Source organism: Lagopus leucura, unplaced genomic scaffold (genome assembly GCF_019238085.1).
Source record: "Lagopus leucura isolate 7727_CA_CO unplaced genomic scaffold, USGS_WTPT01 Super-Scaffold_100008, whole genome shotgun sequence".
Classification (NCBI taxonomy): domain Eukaryota; kingdom Metazoa; phylum Chordata; class Aves; order Galliformes; family Phasianidae; genus Lagopus; species Lagopus leucura.
Window position 1 is genome coordinate 31,991,803 of NW_024962265.1, and position 18,619 is coordinate 32,010,421.

General features: G+C 45.7%; 1 protein-coding gene across 2 annotated transcripts in view; it reads left to right on the forward strand.

Annotated features, from left to right (window-relative positions):
• Nucleotides 1-5,537: 5,537 nt before the first annotated feature.
• The window catches only part of SRGAP1 (SLIT-ROBO Rho GTPase activating protein 1), a 139,539-nt gene continuing 126,457 nt past the window's right edge, over nt 5,538-18,619 (forward strand). For both annotated transcript variants that reach the window (XM_042872573.1, XM_042872574.1), the window contains exon 1: nt 5,538-5,679. In XM_042872573.1, coding sequence (XP_042728507.1) covers nt 5,613-5,679 — 67 coding nt within the window. In that variant the 5' untranslated portion in view covers nt 5,538-5,612. The remainder of the gene's footprint in view (nt 5,680-18,619) is intronic.

Here is an 18,619-nt window from a genome sequence, read left to right on the forward strand (position 1 = left end):
GGAATCTTACCTTACCTTATTCAGACAGAGGGCTCTCTTTCATTTCAAGCCAGTGACTTTACCTGGCAGATATTTTTTCTGTGATATCAACAATTCCCCACTGGATTCATAAGATCTATGTATTCTGTGCTGACAAAGCTGTCACATGCATTTGAACACAGCCAGTTGGGCTGTATACAACACATATATAGAAAGTTACCTAATTGTATTTTTCCTGAACCCTCCTTCAAACAGCAGGCCAAGAGGATTCCTTTCCAACATGACCACAAATAGTAAATGAACAAACAATCTGCAGATGCTTATCTGTGCATTTTAATTGGGAGCAAGGCATTAAAATGAATACCCATATTTCTAATAGACTGTTGTTAACATTCAGCATGTTACATTCAGGTTTTCAAAAGAGGATGTCCCTCCTGTCTGGTATGATTCCTGGTTGGGACAGTAAGGAAAAATGGAACAAAACCCATCCTAAAATAAGTATCTAAAATAAGTGAAGTGCAGTAATCACCACCAAGGACATGCCCACATCTCCTGGCTGACTTCTGAAGGAGGTTAAATGACATGTTTAGAATAGGCATGTGCCTTTAGTTGCCTAAATTTAGGTGTGTAAAGCTAACAAAATGGGCACATGGATCATTGTGCTGAAACCCAGCAATTTGTCAACAGACAAAAACAGTAATCCAAAGAGGTACACATTAAACCCTTAGGACTTCTGTTCCAGAAGAGACGATGTGCACAGGACCTCACAAGCAATGCTCCTGTGCCAGTGGTCAGAGTACTGTGCCTTGAAATGGAAGGTTAGTGACAGCTTTGCCTCATGTAGCTTAGGTGAGGGAAATGCCTTTCCTGAACCACTGAAGTTCAGACAGCACGCAGAGCCTCATTTCATAGCTGTAGAGATTCAGCTGAATGCTTTAAAGCCACTCACTTTCAGGTCAGACAGGGTGAATTCCCAGCTCTTCTACAGCCAGTGACAAACCCCATTATCCCAGATTTTGTCTCCACGTCTCAGGAGTTTATGAGCACAGAGCAGCATTAAGTGCTGCACTGATCGGGAGGGAGAAAAAAGCTTCAGTGGTTTTATACCTTAGATAAGCAACTATATTTACTAAAATAATCTCATTCCCGAGCAAATAGATTTGATTCTATAGAAATGTGCATCTTATCAGTGACAAACATTTGAACAAGCCCATTGAATGCATCTTCTTATTGTTTTTTCCAGTAACAATCAAATGTTTCATTGTTTCAATTAATGCTTGGTCTTTCATTTAGAGACTTACTGCCCAACAGTTAAATGACTGATTGACTGCAATTGTAAAGCATGATGAATTATTTCTGCCTTCTTTTCAGCCTAAAGAAAATCAGCCTGGGTTTTTGTTGTTTAAGGCTGCATTTCATTATGTGCTCACAGAGCTCGGTGATATTCCAGCCATCAGTTACATACGGTCTATTTTTATTAGCAGCACAAGAAATGAAATACCACACAGCTCATCAGGCTGTGTAAATGAAATGCAATAACGAAGTCCTCAAGCAAGCTGAATCCAGCTTGCTCATGTTATTCCTTTTTTTGCACTGAGCGCATTGAGTATTGCAGGAACTGCTCTCTGTAAAAACACATCTCTGCTTTATCATACATAATTCAGGATTTCCAGTTCCCTGATGGAGTCGATTATCTAACTGTACATTGAGGTCTGGTTCACAAACTCTGCTCCCATATTGTATAGCCGCAGTACCCAACTGCATTGTGTTGCATTTTTTATACAACTCTGCCTCTTCCAATAACGTATGTGTTCCCAGTCAGCTTTATTCTAATACATTTAAACGTCTGTAGTGTCTCCCCTGACAAGACCTGAATATGCTTTACATGCACCAATTTAGAGTTCACAGAATTACATCATGGATAACCAAGCCTTCTGAAGCACCATCTATGGATACACATACAACAAGACTATTCCACACCTCCAGTGCTTGCTGCTCTAGGAAGCCTGCAGAAACCCTTTCAGGAAAAAAGACAGGACTTTCTGTAATAATCTCCTCTGTCCTGTAAGTCACCTCAAATGTGGTGTCGCAGAGCCAGGCAGGGTCTATTCCTGTGCAATCACCCTCCTTGCCATGGGATTGCAGGCTGTATAAATCAGTGCGGAATTGAGTCCAGAGACTTGACCTGCCACGAACATCTTCAAAGAAGATTACAACCATGTAATAATGCACAATCCTTTGGCAATCCCTAAAGAAGAGCAGGGGGTGTGGGAGGGTGGAAATCAGATTTCTCAACCAGCTCAATCCTGGTTGTCCTGGAGGCCAACCCTAACTCAGGGATCCAGAGTACGCGCAGCCATGCTCTGAGTCAGCCATGCTCAAGCCAGCTGGGAACACAAGTCCATCCCTAGCCAGTGATCCTGCCATAGACAGGCAGCCCTGAACTGAGCAGGCCAAACAAACAAAGCGACACCAAACAAAAGAAAGCAGTCTCCAGAGGCAAACCATGGTTTCTGTACCTTCACAGGCAATTGCAGAGAAACAGGAATTCTCTACCTGCTGCTCCACAGATAGGCACATTCTTTGACTGCAGCATCTAGCACAGAAGAAAAAGGATGGTATAAACATGGAAATCCAGTCCCCTGCACCATTCCAGTCAGAAAAAAATCCGGGCAGTATTTCCCATCCTAGGCTTGGTGGCAAGAGAGGTCTTCATCCTTCAGTCTTCATAGAGGAGAAAGCAAGTAACTTCACGTTCTTAATCCGTGCCACATTTCGGGCATGATTTGCACACCCAGCTCCCAGACCAGAGAGATGGGGACTGGCCTGATCTGAGACACTAACCTGCAAAGCCTCACTTCGGGCACGAGAGAACTTGACCACACTCTCCACCCTCACCAACTGTAGAAATACTGTGCTCTGCACAACTAGGCGAGGTGCACAGCTGATTTTCTGTTAGTATCCCGTGTCCCACGGGAAAGTGGCCCACTGTCTTGCAGATCAGCCAGTCCCCAGGCTAACAGATGGACCAGAACAGCCAGAAAGAAAGATGTAAGCATCAAAAGCTGAGATGGAAATCAAGGAGAGATTACAAAGATGGCTGCTCTTCTGTGTCAGGACATCTTATTCAAAGTTTGTAATTTAAGCATCCAGCTTGGAGTTAAATTGGCTTTCAGATTATTTTTTTCCTTTTTCAGGTGATTTGGATTAGCACTAGGAGAGGCTGTACTGGCAGGGCAAGAGGAAGAGACATACTAAAATTATATAGAACAACACTTGAAAGAAATAGTAAGGAGAAGAAGGATCCTGCTGCCCTTGGTCCAGTAGCAGGGGAGAGAATGATGCTTCATGATCTGAAAGATGAGTTGCACGGGTTAGTAAGTGAACACTTTCTACTAGCATGTTGAAGACATGGTAGAGGTTTGGAAGCGATTAGCTGCCATGCTTAGGTAATGCTTTATTAAGATTTAAATACGAACACAAGCAAGAATGTCAGCATTAACACAATAAGTGTGCCACTTCCCTCTGACGGCCAGATCACATAGCACTAGAGCTCAAATCAAGCAAAATTATTGTGTAGCTGGCTTACGCCACTCCAGAGCAAACGATCCCACTGCTCACTCCAGTTTGCCCTAAAGGGTCGGGCCTGGCCGCGTCAGGACTGCCTATCCATGACATCTACTGGTCCAGGATCTACAGGTATTTTATTTCACTGTGTACTACCACCACACAGGAGCCACCTTTGAAAACTTTGCCTAAATGCTTCTGGACATACATGAAGTCAGCAGAGCACTCCATGTCTCCATAACTCCACTGCCTGCTTTTAAACTCCTCAGGGCTGACTTCCCTGCAGCCCAAAGCCTGCATCTGTAACCTTGGAATTTCACATTTCACTTTGACTCCAAGAATGATAGCCACACTCCTTGCCCATCAAATGGTAGCAATGCCCATCACACTTTGCTTTTTCTTTCCCCCGCAACTCTTCTCAAAGGCTGAATTTCAGGGCAGCCAGGGGACAGGGAAGAGGGTTTTACAACCTGAGCCACGTCTGACTCCTTCAGTGGGTGACACCAAGATTGGAGTATGGGACCTATAAACAGCATGGCTACTGGCTCTGCTAACTGCTGTGCTCAGCTCCTGGCACACACACCATCATCTCAGCCTGCAGCACTGGCAACTCGCTCATCCTCCACAACCCCACGGGGCCGAGCCTGGTGCCAGCTCCGCAGACAGAGATGGAGTCTGACCCCACACCGCTGGAGTCACCCCAGAGCGAGGGCTTGGGGCTGCACTCCCACCTGCAACTCTTTCTGCCCTTCTGGACAGACTCCTGCTCACTGCAGCGCTCGGCTCACGAGGCTTGCAGGCAGAGCCGTACACCACTGCTCACTGGCAGCATTCTCCTAGCAGGGCCTCGCTCGCCGTGTACCACGCACAGCACTTCAAGGGAGAAAGATTTCGGGCAGCCTCGCACCCCGCTTTGTTTCTTCCCCACGAGAACTGCAACGACGGCCGATGACAGCCCTCGGGACGGAGCCGCAGCTTGTCCACAATGCCGCCACGCCCCGTCAGTGTGCGCGGGCACGGGGTAGCTGCGGCCCGCATAGAAAAGCGGCGGCGAAGCCGTGCACTGCCCGCAAGGGGAACGCGGGGTCCCCAACGGTCGCCTCTCCTCCCGGCCCCTCCCGCCCCACGCAGCTCTGCGGAGGCGGCAGTGAGAAGCTTTAACTTTCCCCGGCGGCTTGAGGCCTCTCTGTCACCTCGCGGCCCCGTCGCACGCCGCTCCCCAGGCGGCACACGGCCGCCATCTGCTCGCCAGGGCGGGTGGCGGCCCCCTCCCTTCCCTCCCATCCCTTCCTCCGCCCGCCGGGCCTCCCGCCTCGGGGCAGCGGGGCACGGCGGAGCCCGCGGGCCCAGCCGCCGGCAGGGGGGGAGGCTGAGCGGGCGCCACGGGGAACAGGGCGAGCGACCGAGCAGGCGGGAAGGGAGGAGAGAGCGGCGGGGGGGGGCGGGGAGAAGTTTATTCTCGGAGACACCTCTCCGGGGCGCGGCTGGGTGCCGCCCCGCGCCGGGGCTGGGCCACGAGCTGGGCGCCGCTGCGCGGGGATAGCGGCGGCGGGGCGAGCGCCGGCCCCGAGTCCCCACCCAAGCGAGCGCGGCGGCAGTAAGCAGTGCCTCTGGCGTACGGGCCGAGCGCGGCCGATAGCCAGCTCTCCTCCCCGATCCTTCCCTCCCACCGCTCGCGCTCTGCTTCCCTTCCTTTTTCCTGGGTGCGCGAGGAGAGATAACAATGGTGGGGCACAGCCGCCGGGCCCCCGCCCTCGCCTAGTGGAAGCGGTGCCCCCCGGCAGCCCCTCCGCCGCCGCCCCGCCCTGCGGCGGTCCCGGGCCGCGGAGCGCCTTGCTGCTGCCGGAGGCGATGGTGCCCGCGCCGGGCTTGGTCTGAGCGCCGCCTCCCGCCTCGCTGCCGCTCCGCCGGCGGCGCTCCCGCGGGGCAGCGCCCTCCGCCGCGCTCGCTCGGGCTCGAGTCGAGCCGGGGCAGCTGGCGAGCCCGTCCGGAAAATAATAACAATTAATAATTAATAATAATCAAAGCAGAGGAGAAGAGGGAGAAGCGGAAGAAGCGAGTGGATAATGTCAACCCCGAGCAGATTCAAAAAGGACAAAGAGATTATAGCGGAGTATGAAAGTCAAGTGAAAGGTAAGCGGCGCGGCTCCCGGCCTCGGGGCTCGGCCTGCGGAGGTTGGCCCAGCCCTGTGCTCGTTGCCCGAACTTGGTGGGGCGGCGGCGCGGCGGGGGCCCGGCGGCGGACACCTTCCGCCGGTACCGTCGGGGGAAACGCGGAACGCCTCCGGCGGTGATATCGAGGCGAGAGACAATGGTGAGCAGTGCCCCTTCCCCAGGCTGCCCCCACCCAGCCCTGGGGATTGCGGTTCTGCGCCGGGTGGCTCCGAAAGAGTGAGCGCCGGGTATTGAATGAGCCTTTCCAGCCATCCCAGGAAGTGTTTCAGCCTCGCACCGCCGGGCTGCGCCGCATCCAGGCGTCGTGCCGGAGTAGTGCCGGCTGAGCCCCTGGTCTCCTTTTCTCTGCGCGGCGTTTCCCCGCTGCGGAGCCCTCCGTGGAGCAAGGAACGAGAAAGTGGCGGGTGGCAGCTCCTCGGGGCTTTTCTTCCCGGTACTGTCGGCGGATGGCTTACATAAGGCACGAACAGCAATAAATTCGTACTTCGGGGATGGGTGTGAACCTGAGACGCGGCACCCAAAAGGCTGCATTCCACCTGGGCTCCGGTCATACAGCGATGCGGGTGCGCTCCCCGTACCCGGGGTGGGCCCCGCTCCGACTGCTCCTGGTATGCGATGTGCGGGCACGGAGCGCGCCCCACGCAGCGCCCGGGGCTACGGGCCTTCATTGGGCGGGAGGAGCCCGGCCCCTCCGCTGCTCGGAGGTCTGTGGGTTTGCTGTAACCCCGCGGTCACTTTTATCCCCTTATCTCGAAGAACCGATCTTGCGGGATCAAATGATTCCTGCGGTTTTGTTGTTTTACCTGAAGTGGTAGTTTTATCATTTTTCTTTCCAAGCGTAACTTTTGTGTGTGTACGTGTGAGTACCTGTCAGCTATGAAAGGCTTCTTGGGTCCGGGGTTAGATTTAGGCTTAAAATAAACAGGAGAGATGCCAGGCAGAGGGGTGGTGGGCAGCGAGGGGTTTGTGAGCTGGCTGGCGAGCCGTGGCTTGGATGCCTGCTGGGAAGGGCTGAGGCAGATGAGCCTCTGGAGATGGATTGGGCTTGTCCTGCTCACTGAGCAGGAAAAATGCTCATGATCCAAACCCCTCTGCAGAGTGTGCGGGCTGCTCTTTGCCTCCTTCTAACATGATTGTCACAGGCTCACGATGTTTATTATTACAGCTAGTTGCTCTGTAAGCCATTCTTTTCTTACAAATAAAGAAATACTCTGCCCTTCAGCAAAGTGCATTGGCTCATTTCATGGACAACAAAGACCTGGGCAGCAAACACCTCTGATAACCATTCCCTCCTTCAGTGTCATGGTCCCCCATTGTAACTGCAAGGGGAAGTGGCATTTGTAAACGTAGCTTGGTAGGAATTCTGACGTTCTTTGCTCCTCTGTGGGGGTCTGTACAGTCTGGTCCTGACCATCCCACTTAGGTTGTTGGTGAACAGCTGTTTGGTAAGACATGCTGGGCTGGAAATTGTAGCCAGAGCTGCTCTGTCTTCAAGCAGTATCACTACAATGCTCTTTCATGTCAGAAGAACCCTTCGTATTAAGGGATAATTCTGCTTGATGTCAGCACAGTGATAACACATCAAAGTTGTGATGCCTTTATGTGATACCTTGAGAATCTTTTTGATATTGGGAAGCCAGGGGCTAAGGAATCAGTCCTCATTAGGCAGCTAGGTAACCTGAAGAGACTGTAAATGCAGGAAACCCAGGTCCCTGCATCCTGCCAGGCTTTCATGCATGAGGATAGGAGAAAGGGTGTGGCCAGAAGGCTTTTGCTGCTTGTGGTTTCTGGGATTTACCTTGGCTAGTGGTTCTGCTGCTGGCACGTCTGGTTGCCTTAGGGACACGGCGATTTGGTGGCTAACTGGCCATTTGGTGTCCTTTAGACAAGTGTGTGTGAGGGAGCATAGCACCAATACATCCCTTAACACTTCCAGTTTGCACGCTGCTCAGCAAACGGTGCACCTCTGTTGGTGGTTCAGTGCATCATATCCCCTATGTGTGCTCTTGTAAATCTTGTTCTGAGGGGTCTGAGTATTGATACTGAAGGAAAATGGGCCTCTTTTGTACATGGGTAGTGGAGCATGCATGTGGTGCTGGATTTGGAAATAAGGATTTAACAGTGCCATTCTTCACGTAGCTTATTTGCTCTTAACTCCTCAAATGGGAAGGAATAACAGATGTTAACTGTTCTGTCTAATCTCTGGGTGCTGAAAACTGGCCTCCTTGGGTTTCTTGGGTACTCTTAGAGCAGTACCAGTAGGTTGGCTGTTGCTTTAACGGAGGTTGCACAGGAGCTGTATAGCTGTGTGTCAAGCATGAATAGACAAGATGCTTCTGACTTGTGGGCTGAATATTTTACTGCTCTTTTTTTCTTTTTTTTCTTTTTTTTCTTTTTTTTCTTTTTTTTCTTTTTTTCTTTTTTTTCTTTTTCTTTTTTTCTTTTTTTTCTTTTTTTTTTCTTTTTTTCTTTTTTTCTTTTTTTTTCTTTGGCTACCTTCTGTCAAGAACTGGACCAACACTAGAAATAAAGGAATTGTATTCCTTTCCTTGCATGTTGTGTAGAAGGCAGAAGGGTATTTCTTTAGGATGTCAAAATACTAAAGCTAGATCTGTATAGATGGATACCTATAGCCATTGTTTTGGAGGATATCAGGGTAATTATGACAATGTGGGTATCTTAATCTGTAAAGACATAGAGGCAGATGGGAAATACTGCTTGGTTCTGAAACTCCTTACTATGTGAAAGTGAGCTGTCTTGAGATGCTTCTCTTTCAGTATGACCTTGTTGCTTCATGATCTTGCTGAAGCACCTACTTCTCAGCGGTGTTCCACTTTTTAAGCAAAAGCTTTAGAAGAAGCATCAAGAGCTTCTTTAGTCAAGAATATTTTGACAGTTTGGAGGAATTACTTAAATTATTTCTAAAGTGGCTTGGGCAATGTGCAGGCTGTATTGGATTACTGAGTAAAATAGCTTCTTATGATATCTCTGATCATTCAGACTGTCAATTGCATGTGATTTTTTCTAAGGAAAGTGGTAATTTTATACGGCTTCCGAAGTCGTTAGAGGCATATTTCTTTCCAGCCATGAAGCTGAATGGAGGTAGGGAGTTGGTGGTAGGCCTGGAGCTAGGAATGAGAGAGTCCTATTTAAATAAGCAGCAGACTGGTGGTATAGTTTGGAGTATTACCCTTCTGATACACAGCATAGATTTAAACACAGCGTATCTTAGTTAAAAGCTACTCCTTGACTCAATTGACTGTGTTAGACTTGTTATACTATATTATCCTATCTTTTGTATTCCATAGTCTAACCTGGTATGGCTAATGTCAAATACTGTCTGTTAGTAAACTTAATGAGCAATCCATGGCAGTGAACAAATACAAGAGCATCTTCTGAGGTCTTTGTGAGTATCTCAGGTATGAAGAGTAGTGAGCTAGTGAGATCTTGAATACCTGGTTCACTACAGAAATACATTCCCCCAGAGAAGAAATATATAGTAATAGTAGAGGATTGGGGGTGCTCCTCAGTAGCTTACAGGTGATTCACATGCTAAATTGGCATGTTTACTTTTTTAAGATTTAGAACTGGCTACAAGAGAAATGTGCTTCTAGTAGGTAAGCATCATGCCTTTGGGCCTGTCTATTAGGTGAAGGTCCTCTTGTTGTTTGAACTGCAGGAGACAATTAATCTTTTGTCCTTCCTACCCAACCATATCTTCAACTGAAAAGGACTAAGAGAACAGCTACTTGGACATTTCCTTTGTCCGACCTTCGTTTTACAGTTGGAAGTGATCAAATGGAAACATGCTGCTTTCAGTAGGTAGATCCTAAAGCAATGTTGTGAAAAGAAATACTTCCCTAAGATACACGTATATATGGATTTCTCCTGAACCAAACACCTGTTTTCCACCAAAACCAATTAGTTGCAACTCTGTATTAAATAGCCAATTCATTTCTAAGGAAAACAGGAATTAAAGCTTATGAAAGTGAATTTCAGTTTGTTCTGGATTAAAGCAATCTAGAACTAAAACAGCATTAGATATCTTTTGGAGGAAGGCTGAGTTGTAAAATTGAAGTTGGGTTGAGATTTTAGTAAAGTTGTCTAATCACTACTTTGAAAAATGTGATGGGGAAAAAAAGAAAAAAAAAAGGTATAGATAATGCTGTAGATGGTTCCTGAGTTTTATTTGAAAGTTCCAGTTTGCACAATTTAGACTTGTCGGGTATCATTCGATTGGTAGAAATTTTTCTGGTCAAGAAACTTGGCCCCAATAACTGCTGTCTTGTTTGGAATGGATATTGGTTTCCATGTTGCTTATGAATTGGAGTTATATGTTTTTGAGAGAGAAAATAGAGAAGGATAGTTCCTTAGATTTATTTTTTATTTTTTCCCCCCTCTACATTCTACTGGTCTCTTATTCTCTACAGGACAGTAATCTTGAGTTCTCTGGGTAAGCATCAGTGGCTGTAGTTGGATATGCATCTGGAAGAGGTATCTGCAGGTTTAAGAAGTTCAGTCAGAATATGAACAGACTTTATTATCTTTATATTTGATACTTTTGGCTTTCTAATAGATGTTTTGGAATACAATCCAAGAAACTTGTTTTAGTTCAGTACTGTGCAGCAAATTGTTTGTGTGGTGGATAAACCTGAATAAAGCCCCCTTCCAGAAGGTCATGAGGGAATAATTTCAGATGTTTAGATCTCTTTGTCTTTCTTGTAATTAAGAAACAAATTCATTTTTTGGTACCTTTTTTGAAAACATGACCAAGAATTATGAAGATCTTTCTTTTTTCCTGGTGTGACTACACACTGCAGCTGCTTTTCCCCAGTCCTGCAGTGAAACTGCATTTAGTATTTCAATTGAATTTAAAGGTGAATGAAATCCTAATTGCTATAGCACACATGAAAGGACAAGCAATGAGTGGGTTGTCTGACCAGTATTTCTTTCTGGAAAAATGTTGATCATAATGTATACTTAATGTGTAAGATTTGTCTGTACCTGCACTTCTTTTCCATTATTCTAAGAAAGGTTTAATTTGTTTCTGCATCTGCTGCAGTTTGGATGTATTTATGATTCCTTCTTTAGGGCTTTTTCCTTTTCGAATCTACTTTCTGTGCAGTTGCACTATTGCAGAATAAGGCTCTAAATCACGCTAAGGTTCATTTAATTTCCTGCCATTATCTTTTATTGGTCACTTTTTTATGAACTGAAGTACCGGTTGATAATAAAATTAAACTTATAGCTTTGAAATGGCTGTGGTAAGATGCGGTGGGGTCCAGATTTCATCTTATTCTCTGCCTCAAACTTCTCTTGGGCTGGCTTTTGCCTTTTATTAAAATTGTTTTCCCTGTCAGTCAGAGTGATGGATGGTAGCATTGGAAGGAAGCAGGTCAGTGCTGCTGAGGCTCCAGAAGTCCCCTTCTAACCATTATACAGCCTATTGGAAATCACTGACAATGGCTTGACAGCGTGTCGTGTCTGATCTCTGCTTTGGATAGGACTGGACATCAGGAAGAGCATAGATGGATCTGGACGAGTCGTCAGTAGGTGCTCCTGTGATGGCACTTCTCAGATCTTCTTCAAGCTGCTGTGACATCTTGCTGGTGCAGTACTCCACACGTGATCTTTCTGATCTTTGTAGTGGAAATCAGTGCTACCTTAGCTTGTATTAATCCTTATTAAAGTCTAATCTGCTCTTACTGCTTGGCTTTCACAGGGTAAAAAAGGAGTTGGCTTTGGGGTTGCTTTCATTCATGGGCAATTAGTATTGCTCTCTTTGCTCCCCATGTGCTGCTCCCTGTGCTTTTTGGAGATTTCATTTTTGTGGCAGCATTTGCCCTGTGACTTGCTTCTCCTGCTCTGCCAGCTACTGAGCTGATGACCTTTCTGAGGCTTTTCAGGGACCTCTGGGACCAGGCAAGGCCACCAGGCCTGGCTCCTTGCTATGCAGTCCATGAGCTGCAAGTGGGCTGTGACCCGGCGTTCTTTCACACCCTTTGCTGTCCCACTGCCTGTCTCTCAGGTACCCTGGAGGGAGAGAGGTGGTGGGGCTGCGGGTGCATCAGGAGGAGGAGAAACGCCAATACCAGAGGCAGTGGTTGGAGGCACAAGGGCTGACAGAACTACTTTGTGTTAGTGGGCAAGGCTGTGCAGGGGGTAGCAGTGAGGAAGACTGTGGGGAGCATGGGGCTGTGTTCTGGGCAAGAGGTAGAGCTGTCTGCACAGGATAGCTGCTTGCTGTGTGTCTTTTACATTACTAAGGCTATGTTGGTGACCAAAACAAGAGGAGTTGGTTATCACTGCTCTTTTTCCTTTGTTGCCAGAATTTAAACAACTGTAGGCTGTTGTAGCAGTTTGTATGATGGTTTGCTCCTGTGGGAGTACTCCAAGACAAACAGTTCACTTTGATCTGTTGTAATGGAAACGGTAATCCTGAGATACCGTTTCCTCAGGAATCTGCTGTGCTCTGCTGCCTGTGGAAATTATCTTCTGGTAGACATGCAAGTATGTCACAGTCCAGTTGTGGCCACCAGGCAGGCTAAAGGTGATCTGTTATGTTTTACCTATGTGATATGCCCAGTGATTCATTTTGTCCACAGCGAAATGCTCGTACCCCAGAGCTGTTTGCTGTTGCCTACAGTTCAGTAACCAAAAAAGGAAAATCTCTTCAGTACTCGCTTCCCTCTCCTCTCTCTGCTCATGTGACTTTTTCTCAAGCGTACACAGTATGAATTTCAGGGTGCAGTATTCAATCTCGCATCATACAACCCACTGAAAGCCTTGATTTTTACCTTATTAAAAGAGTTAGGTGTCCAATAAATCTTGAGATTGCAGTGCCATCTTTATGTGGAAAGCATGAGAATGTTGTGCAGATAACCCCAACCAAATCTAATACTCTGTTTTGTGTATAGACCTGGCTTTGGCTTCATGTTGCTGTCTTCTATGGAAGGAAATAAAAAACCACTTGGTTTAGTTCATCGTCCCAGCTCTAGATGCGCGTTCATGACACAGGTATTGCAGGTGGGAGAAGAAAGGGCCCTTTGTGGTCTTTCACTTGAAACATTTGGGCAGGGATAGGACCCAGCCTCCTAGGTCAGACAGATCTCAAGGAAAAATAAGCATTAGCAAAGCAGAAAATTCTCTCAGAAGGTGCTTCGGAGGAAACGTGTGCCTTATGACCTGACTGTAATAGTCATGCCTGTGAAATGGTTCTGGATGACCTGTGTCATTAGTTTCTGACTCTGTACAGCGCAGGACAGTGCAGCTGACCTGATTTTAATGAAGACTCTGTGCAGGTGTGTGGATGTGTGTTTCTCTTGATCATGGTGTTCATGGTTAGATGCGTCTGAAGGTTGCTTTTAAATCAGAGTGCTGAAAAGGGAACAAATTTTTTTCTTGCCTGTCACTTTTTTTTTTTTTTTTTTTTTTTTTTTTTTTTTTATTTTTAGGAAAAGTTTCAGTAGAACTTGCTTAGAACTACAGTCATGCATTTATCAATTACACTACCCCTGTTAACCTTGCTATGTTACTTATTATTGAGTAATAAAACCTGTTTGAATTTCAAATGGAGTCTCCTGAGCCACCTTATTATGGTGCAAAATGAAAGGGTTTTTTAGGTTGTAAAATAGAAAAAAATTACAAAAATTATACAAAAATACAAAATTATATAATAAATACTGCAAAAGTTATAGAGGAACTACATTTACGGTGTATCATTTCTTGTTAACCATACTGAAAATAAGAAGCAAGAACAGCTGACTTACTGAACGATGACTTCCAGGAAGTAATGACTGCAACCCTTCACATAATTGGCTGCTGTGGGAAGCAAAAATGACTCCTGCACATTCATGTAAACGGACTGTCCAGACTGCTTAACTGACTCAGGCCTTATTCATCTGAGTTGCTCCATGTGTAGATCTACCAGCAGTTCGCTGGTTCTGTGTTCTGTCAGAAGTCTTCAAGGTGCTGCTTGGACTCATTGCAAGTAGATTAGCACACGCTTTTTGCTTTGCTCTATCCATGTGTTAAACTAAATAAGGAGATGTGCTGATCCCCTTTCACTTTCCACTGTCTGTACTTTCATATGGTAAAAGATCAGTCTCTTGTGTGCTAGCCAGTTCCAAAGTATCTGCTTCCTGAAAAGCAGAGGAGTCTGCTCATGCTTACAGAGTACAACAGAAGTCTAATAACATTCAGTGATACCTCTTGCATGGCTCTGTTCTTTCAGCAACCTGTCTTCTTTCAAGCCTTGCTGCTCTCAGCTTTTCCCCTCTGCTTCTTTTTAAGTGTAAAGAGGATAAACAATCTTAAGTGCTAGGTCAGATACAAGATTTAAAAGGAAAAAAAAAAGTGTTCATTCAGTACTAAGATAAGCAGAAGTCTGAACCAAAACTAGCTCAGCAATTAAATTACTGCTTGGAAAGTAGTAGAGTAAATGAAAATACTTCAGTTATATTCTATTTATTATTATTATTATTATTATTATTATGGAAGAAAAAGACCTATCATTGTTTTCTTCCAGATTCCAAACACCTTTAGATTTCCATTGTTAACTTTAACTACCTGTGTTACCTAAAGGTGCATCCAGTCATTGTTGTCCTTGCTTCCTAGATGCACTGCAGTACAAACCTCTATACCAAAACACGTTGTGATTAAGTTGACAGGCAGAAAATAACTCTTCATCCTTCGACAGTATTTATGGAGACATTTAAAATGTATACTAAAGACAAAAAAGTTTGTACCTTAACACAGGGTACTTGACACACTGAGATTGTAGCATTGCTGTTTGTGTTTTGATGGCACGGCATGCTTTTTCTCTTGGAAATCCCTGATTTGTTGGTTAGTAGAAATGAAAATGCAGAAACTCTTGTTAATAGGTGTTCTGTGCGTTTGGCAAATTGGTGTCTCTGTGTTGTTGGCATAAATGGCACCAGTTTCATGGAGACCCAGCTATATCACAGGAAGCTAGCTTGTTTGCTCTGTGTTCCAAGGAGGTAGTGGCATGTTTAAGAAGTTTATTTTGTTTCCTAACCTGTGATGGCATTGCTTCCCAACAGACTACTTGAGGTTAAGAACCAGCATAATAGGATTGTATGCATTACGTGCCTTAAGGCTGCCGTTGTATACTGGCGCATTCCTAACTGCCAAAGAACAGTGCATAAAATTAGTGACATTTGTAATAGCATGACAGAAAATAGAACAAAAGCGTTGATCTCAGATTCTGTCTCCTCAAAGCTCATGTGAAATGTGAGCAGATGCACTGTGCAAACCTATGGGGAGCCCAGTGTGGATGGCGAGCCACCTGTTCAGGGCTGCTCTCCCAGAGCTGCTTTGGGGAGCCTTCAGCCACCATGCACCCTGCCTCGGTTCCTCCCTGGGCAGGCTGCTGTGAGCAGTCCATGCAGCCCTGCCTTGGTTCAGCCTGCTGTGAGCAGTCCATGCAGCCCTGCCTTGGTTCAGCCTGCTGTGAGCAGTCTGTGCAGCCCTGCCTCGGTTCTTCCCCGGACAGCCTGCTGAGAGCAGTCCGTGCGCATCAGCAGTTCAGCTCATCGGATTACAGTGACTCTGTTGTAATCCTTTAATTGCCAGCCACTTCTGGTGCCATGATGTTGAGGTATGGGTCATAACTGTGCTGCTTGTACAATGCTACTATTGCTGTCTTTAACCTTACCTGGAGGAGGATGGAGTCCCCATGCAGACTTGATCAGATGGCTTAATTGAGAAACAGCCAAGAGTACTTTGAACTACCCTGTTCCATATACCTGACTGAAGATACTGAGTGGCCGTTTAAGTGAAATCCAAATGGTCAGCTGTCTATCAACAAACTGCTGTTAAAACCAAAACCTGTGCATCACAGAATGATTTGGATTGGAAGAAACCTTAAAGCTCACCCATTGCCAGCCCTCTGCCGTGGACAAGGAGGGACTCCTCCTGCTTTGCCAGGTTGCCCAAAGCCCTGCCAAACCTGGCCTTGATGTCCTGCAGGGATGGAGCTTCCAAAGCTTCTCTGGGCAGCCTCTGTTGGTGCCTCACCATCTTCTGAGTAAAGAATTTCTTCCATTTATCTGATCTAAGCTTGCTCTCTATTTAAAGCCATTACCCCTTGTCCTATCACTTTACTCTCTAACAAAAAGTCCCTCTCTAGATTTATTGCAGGTCTTCTTTAAATACTGGAGGGTTACTTGAGGTCCCTCAGGACTGATAAAATGTGACTATGAAAATGTTACCCTATCAGGTTTCTATTGGGCCTGGGAGGTTAGGAGATCTTAGAGCTGGGGGGTTTACTGGTTTTGCTCCAGCCCTCCTTTGAGTCTCCTCACTGCTTCAGATGTCTTCTGCCAAGGCATTATCATGTTAATCATTCTGAATAAAGACATCTTTGGGAGGCACAAAGCATGCGTTTGCAGAGATGTCTCTAGTACTGCAAGTGAAGAAAAATATAAAAAAGTTAATGACAGAACTGGAGATAAGGAGGAAGTCTGTATTTGTGTCAAGCTGCAGTGCTTCATCTACCTGTGAACAGAGCAGAACACAGGGAACTGAATTTTGTGTAGCTCTGCCTGGTTGTACACAGTTACAGAAAACTGAACTATGTTTTAGTTATGAGACTAAAAAGTGTTTTTAAAAAATCTGGTCCAGTTTATGCATATCACAGTGGGCTGCAGTGAGGCGTGGAACACTTCAAGGCTAATGAAAGAATGTGGGTAACTGGCCAGCGAAGAACAAGTAGCTAACGTGTAACATTTGCCTGTTGGCTTTTGCTTCTATCTCAGAGCGTCCCTGGGAAACCTTTCTGGACAGACAGCAGAACGAAAGGGTAATTCCTCAGCCTGTCCCACCTTGCCTGGCAGTGCAGCAGATTAGTGAGAAGAAAGGAAGGCAATGGGACAGGTCAAGGAGATGCTGGCAGGCAGCCGGTCACTCAGTGGAGCTCTGTGCTGCTTCCTGACTGCTGCAGGATGGCCGCTGTGTAACCAGGGAAGTCTTGGCTCACGTTGGAGGGAGCAGACTTCAGGGGACCACAGCAGTTTTCACACTCTTCCATATGGGCTTCGAGAGGCATGGGATGGAAAGTATCCTGTGGAATTAAATCCATAAAAGAATTTTAGATTGGTCTTTGCTGTTCAGATGCCAAGGTTAGTTTCCCTTTTAGCTGCTGTCTCACTACAGAGGTGCTTGTGGGTATGTTTATGTGACTGTGCATACAGGCCTACATGTTTGTTCTGCACACTGTTATAATTTGAGGCGCAGAGCCTCTTTAGGGTAGTTCCTTTTATTTATAGACTTGAAGCTGCTTTGCCTCCAGCTGGCAGAGGGAAGAGATAATGCTGGCCCCATCCTGACGTAATCCGAGTTGCCACCAGCGATGACCTGAAGTGTTAAAGTTTCTTTTGCTGGGCCATGTGGAAATCCATACGATACTGTGACGTTAGGAGCCTGAGCATTGCATCCTTCCTGGTGATCAGAGCATTCACATAAGGAGTCTGTCTTCATATCTCACTGCTGTTATCTTAGTCAGTGTTGAGCCCTGAGTCCCAGATCTCCCATATTGCAAGTGACTGCTCCAAGAATGAGGTAATGGAGTATTTAGGGACAAATCTCCCCCTCTTTTCTTGGTTGGTGAAGTGTTCTGCTTTTCCCCAGACTTAATGAATATTTAATTATTTACAGGGTGAACGTGAATCCATTGCCTGGTGGTTAAAGCACTCACTGAAGAGATGGGTTTCACTGTGTATTCCAGCAAGTGTGCATTTCTCTTCTAATTTTTTAACGAATGAAAAAGGTGAAAGGGGGAACAGCTATAAAAAAAGATGTTTGTTGCCTTTCTGAAGTGAGAATACTCATTTATCTCGAAGGGGAAGTAGTCAGAGAATACCTTGTTCTTTCATTGCACATGATCATATAGTATACAAGAAAAAAAAAGTCCAACCCTTTCCTTTGCGTGGATTTTTATTTTAATGTCTTACAGGTGTATAAGGCAATCTCTGGAAGATTACCTCTATGAACAAGTGTTTATTCAGAGCTGCTGAAAAAGTGCATGAATGAATGTTTGTTTGCATGAACCTTTGCTCAGGTTATTCTTTCTGCAGTACTGGATTAATGCAGCACATTTGATGATCCATCACATGGTGATTCTACTTTCTGGTTGTTTGAGTTGCAGATTTGCAGTCAGCTTTCATTGCAGCCACCAGAACTTATCCCAGAAATATTCCTGACTTATTTTATATCTGTAAAGAGTAGTGCTTTTTTTTATTGGTGATTTTTTGTTGGCTTGTTTTGTTTTGTTTTGTTTTGAGGATTAAAAAGTTATCTCAACTAATGTTTAAGGAGGAAAGAAGGGAAGTTGGTTTGCAGATATTGCTGAGGCAAATCTGCAGTTGTTAATAAAACAACAATGAATATGTTGGGGCTATTGACAAGCTGAATGGTTATAGAGCCATTAATACAGTTGTAAGAAGAAGAAAACTGAGCACCTCTTTATTGGTCATGATGGTTGATCAGATTATTTCCATTGCTGAACTGTTTTATAGGACAGCAGGCAGCACCTCAGGCAGCCAGAGCACCTAAAGATGTTGGGCTTTACATGGGTATATTAAAATACCTGTTCTTTACCTGTACTGCTTCAGCTGCCTGTGATGAAGTCAGGTTGTTTGAACAGCTGTGTGCAAAGCATTGTAGCTCCGAATCAGTGGAGGAGGTGGGAAATGTCCACGTTCTTCTCTACTTAATTTTGAAAGGGAGTTTAAGACCCTTCGGGTGTATTTTTGAATTTGTGCACTGGCGTGTATTGTGTTGGAAAGAATGATTTGTATTTAGCTCTGTCCTGTGTGCCACCAAGTTTCCAATTAATTTATGGAGTTATTCATTTGATTACTTCTTTTTTTTCCTCCAA